The following is a 4,086-nucleotide window of genomic DNA, read 5'->3' as shown; positions in this document are numbered from 1 at the left end:
TTATTCCAATTTCATTGTCTATCTATAGCTGCAACATTTCCATAGGTTAACTCGTAAATTCTACAAGTATAAACTTCAGTCTCGGAAGATTTTGAAAAAGTCGTTGGTTGGAAAATTTTGGCAATTGGATGAAAGTGTTCGACGCGCGAGTGGTTAAAGATGCTCTCCTCGACGATGAAACGAACCCAACCACGGATCGTCGTTAGCTTGTTACACGTTCATTGGATTTGTAGACGTAGGTTGTAGGTTGTAGTCGTTGAGCAAGGTCGGGTTAGGGTGCTAATAGGAATATTGCGAATATTGGTGAGAGCAGAACAGCCGGTTAATTATGGCGTGGAAGGGGTATACGCGGTGGCAAGGGTTGCTGGAGGACTTGCAACGAGATTACTTGTAACTGTTTGGCAATGGTGTCGTAATACTAATAATTTTCACTGACATGGAACATATAAATCAATCGGGTCGACATTATTCAATATCACTTTTTCACTGACATGGAACATATAAATCAATCGGGTCGACATTATTCAATATCACTTTTTTTTTTCTTTTAGTAACAACGATTAAAGAAACCGAGATTAGAGAATAGTACTGATAAGCTGGAAAATCACAATCGTACGCACGTTTGAGTAATTCTTCTCTCGCCTTTGCCCACGCTGGTCTCTTCATCGTCGTTAGGATACCAACCGGCGGAGTTCTAGGATCAGCTTTAGTTCCCATGATTTTTAAAATCTGTTGAACCAGTTCGTCCTCGGTTATGCGACCTCGATCGGGAGCCCTAACGGGCACGCTATAAAACTGAATAAATTTATTGCGACGATTAGTTGTGCAAGTTATTCATATCGCAGTTATTCATATTGAAAATTGGAAAAATTGGCCGTAAATTTCATGAAAAATTGTTGGTGTTTAATTTTTACATCGTGTGCACAATTTACATGTTCGTTTGGTCATCTAAATGTTTAAATGACGATGCTTGCAGGCATAATAGTTTTTTCTTGTATTTTTTTTTTTTTTCTTCTCTACGACTTTTAGCTTCTGACGATGAAACCGTTTAGTAAGCAATTTCGAATTTTGAGAGACAATTTTAGGTTAGCGGGAAGAACACTGATCGTGAAACCCTCAACACCGCGTTTTGCATTAAATTCGAAAGAAAACGAAACGAAATGTTCATGCACTTACTTAACATTTGCACAATTTAAAATAAGCAAAGTGTAGATGCGAATCAAATTGCACGTGTACGAACGGAACAGCTGTTGTGAGGTGGTACTTCTGCAAAATAAATTTGAAACGAAATGAGACAGGCAAATGTGAAAAGAAAAATATAAAGCATCCGAAATGATCGAATTCTTAACAAATATTTATTTGTTTCATTTTTACTTCGTACTTGGTAGAATCGTGTTGCAAATTCTGAGCATGAGTCTTGTTATTAAAAATCAATGAATAAGTATAATAAAATAATATCGATTTAATAATAATAATAATAATAATAATAATGAAAAGAAACAGAGAATAGAATTTACTTACTTTCCATTAAAATAGTCCACTATAATTTTGTGCAAAATGTTTCATACTTAAGTATTACAGATATACCTGATTGTGATGAGCAACTATGATATGATTCCCCGATACAGTTCTGTCAAGAATAACTTGTTCGTCCCCGTTCGTTCCTGGTCGTCGATATATCCGATACATTTGATAATGCTGGGCCATACACAGAGGTTGCATAGTCTTTCCATCTTTCGACTTCACCTGTTCAATATCCAAACCGGATCTGCAACAAGAAAGCACATTAGATAATTTTAGATAATCGAATCTCTGATCTTGTGAATTTCGATCTGATCAGTGAAATAAAACTTCAAACACTTGGCATAATGTAATAGAACTTCAGAACGTCAGTTTGAACACTTTTGTGTTTGATACATTAGTCAGTTTCTCTTCGTCGATCCACTATTAACGAATTATCCATTATTAATGAATTCACTATTTTTTATCGTTTTTATCATTTTGCAATTTTCCGTTATAAAAGTAGATGTATCAATGTTCGTTGTTTGTTAAATAAATATATTATAATATATTATAATAAATATATTAATTTATATTATAAAGTTTATATTACAAAAAATTTATATTACAATAAATATATTAATAAGTAAATAAATGTATTATATTATAATATATTATAATAAATATATTAATTTATATTTTAAAATATATTAATTATAATATTATAATAAATATATTAATAAATAAATAAATATATTATAATATATTATAATTTATATTATAAAACATATTAATTATATTATAATAAATATATAAATAAATAAATATATTATAATAAATATATTTATCACAGTTACAAATAATTAACTTTGTTTCAAGTTAAACGTGTAAATCCCTTTTTTTTCTACTACTGAAATTTCTTCAATTGTCAGATCGACTCGTCTCGACGAATTTGCGTTAATTCCCGAAAATAAAGGCAGTCGGAGGCGTTTCCGTGCCGACCGGATACAAGATAGCAAAGGGCCTTTCAGCCTTTCTATGCAGAAGCATCCTTTGCCGTCTCTCGCTCGCGACGAGCGTCTCTTTATGGATCGTACGCGTTCTATGGATCCTACAAGCCGGATTTCCTTGCAGACGTGCTCCCTTCGCCTAAATTGATTTTCGTGCGGCTTCTTTTTGTCCTCCGGGTCGAATCACCTCGTCTCGAATGACGGAGCTCTTCGTTCGTTCGAGTGCGAAGAGAGCTTCGTTCCTTCAACGTGCGTTCGCTTTCTTCCACCTTCACTTCACGGGGTTGGCTCCTAAGCCTCGCGTCGACGATTAGCTTAGTCAGCTTCTCCCGACGAGGGTGGTTACAATCCTGTTCCGGCACCGAACGTTTCGAGAAAGATTTCCAGGCTCCTCTCTTCCAATCGTTTCATCTCCTTGCTTTTTTTTCTCTCTCTCTCTCTCTCTCTCTCTTTCGTTCTACATTCGCAGAGAGTTTTGCAGACTTTAGAGAAATGATTGAGAGGATTGTCTTCTTCTTGGTTTATTCAAGGATCAACAGTTTTGGTGTGGTCGAGGTTGGTGAATCGATCTAAGCCAAATTTTCTAAGCCAAAATCAACGCTAATCTATTAAATTTGTATTTAGAATTTTATGAATTTTGTTGTGAAATGTTATTAAGATTCTGAAACCAGAATATATAAAGTATTATTGAAACTTACATATTCTCATTTTAGTAATACTTCTTGATAGTCAAGTATTTTTACCTATCTAACACTTTTTGACAGTTAACCAGAAATGAGAGAGGACTGTGTTCTCTTCTCCTTGGTTGATTCAAGGATCAACATTTTTACATTTGGTGTGGTCAAAGTTGACGAATCGACCTGAGCCAAATTTCCTTCATTTCTTAAAAGCTTGAGATCATTCACAGCTGATATGATTTTACATTTCTCTTTGAAGATCTAGTATTTATCTTCAGAAGTTGTTTTAAATGCAACACTAATCTATCTATTAGATTTGTATTTAGAATTTTATGAATTTTGTTGTGAAATATTATTAAGACAATATGTAAAATATTATTAAGATTCTGAAACCTGAATATATACATATAAAGTATCGTTGAAACTTGTATATTCTCATCTATGTCTTAGTAATACTTCTTCTTGAGCAGACAAGTTATAAAATATTTTTACCTATCTAATACTTCTTGATAGTTAAGCAGCTCTGTTAAAAATCTGGCGAGGAACACAGCAGCTTCCTTTTGATTGCTAAACGCTTTGGGTCTTGCTGCGAGGCCAGGATTGCTATTAATTGGTAAAGCCAGAGGCACAGACAGGTACATGTCATTTAACCACCAATCGGTCGCCTGTTGACAGATAAAATCACATTTGTTCGTTTAGTTTAAATTCAATTTCATAATCAAGGATAATTAACTGAAATCCCTGTACTCTGTTTATGACGCTAATTGAATCAATTAATTTCTGGCGAGCCTTTCTCGGAAACTTTTTGAAAATTAGTAACGACGATGCAACAGTCTCCCGGTAATTAATCACGTGGCAAACAAGGCGAAAACGAAAGCGTCCTGCTCGAACGAGAATCC

General features: G+C 34.3%; 1 protein-coding gene across 2 annotated transcripts; it reads right to left on the bottom strand.

Moving 5' to 3' along the window:
* Positions 1 to 468: 468 nt before the first annotated feature.
* LOC122538751 (choline O-acetyltransferase-like) lies at positions 469 to 3,855 on the bottom strand. Of its 2 annotated transcripts, none has more exons than XM_043673082.1 (3): positions 3,680 to 3,855; positions 1,588 to 1,768; positions 469 to 795 (listed from the first exon to the last, which is right to left on the bottom strand). In XM_043673082.1, exons 1-3 carry the CDS (start codon positions 3,826 to 3,828, stop codon positions 484 to 486), a joined length of 642 nt encoding a protein of 213 aa, XP_043529017.1. In that variant the 5' UTR covers positions 3,829 to 3,855; the 3' UTR covers positions 469 to 483. The 2 variants fall into 2 exon arrangements, with proteins under 2 accessions (XP_043529017.1, XP_043529018.1); XM_043673083.1 differs by lacking the exon at positions 469 to 795 and adding an exon at positions 1,162 to 1,266.
* Between the last annotated feature and the right edge of the window lie 231 nt (positions 3,856 to 4,086).

The sequence above is a fragment of the Frieseomelitta varia genome, unplaced genomic scaffold (assembly GCF_011392965.1).
Source record: "Frieseomelitta varia isolate USP_RPSP 00005682 unplaced genomic scaffold, Fvar_1.2 scaffold_1760, whole genome shotgun sequence".
Lineage (NCBI taxonomy): Eukaryota > Metazoa > Arthropoda > Insecta > Hymenoptera > Apidae > Frieseomelitta > Frieseomelitta varia.
Note: the sequence above shows the minus strand (reverse complement) of the source record. Positions and strands in the feature narration are given on the sequence as shown.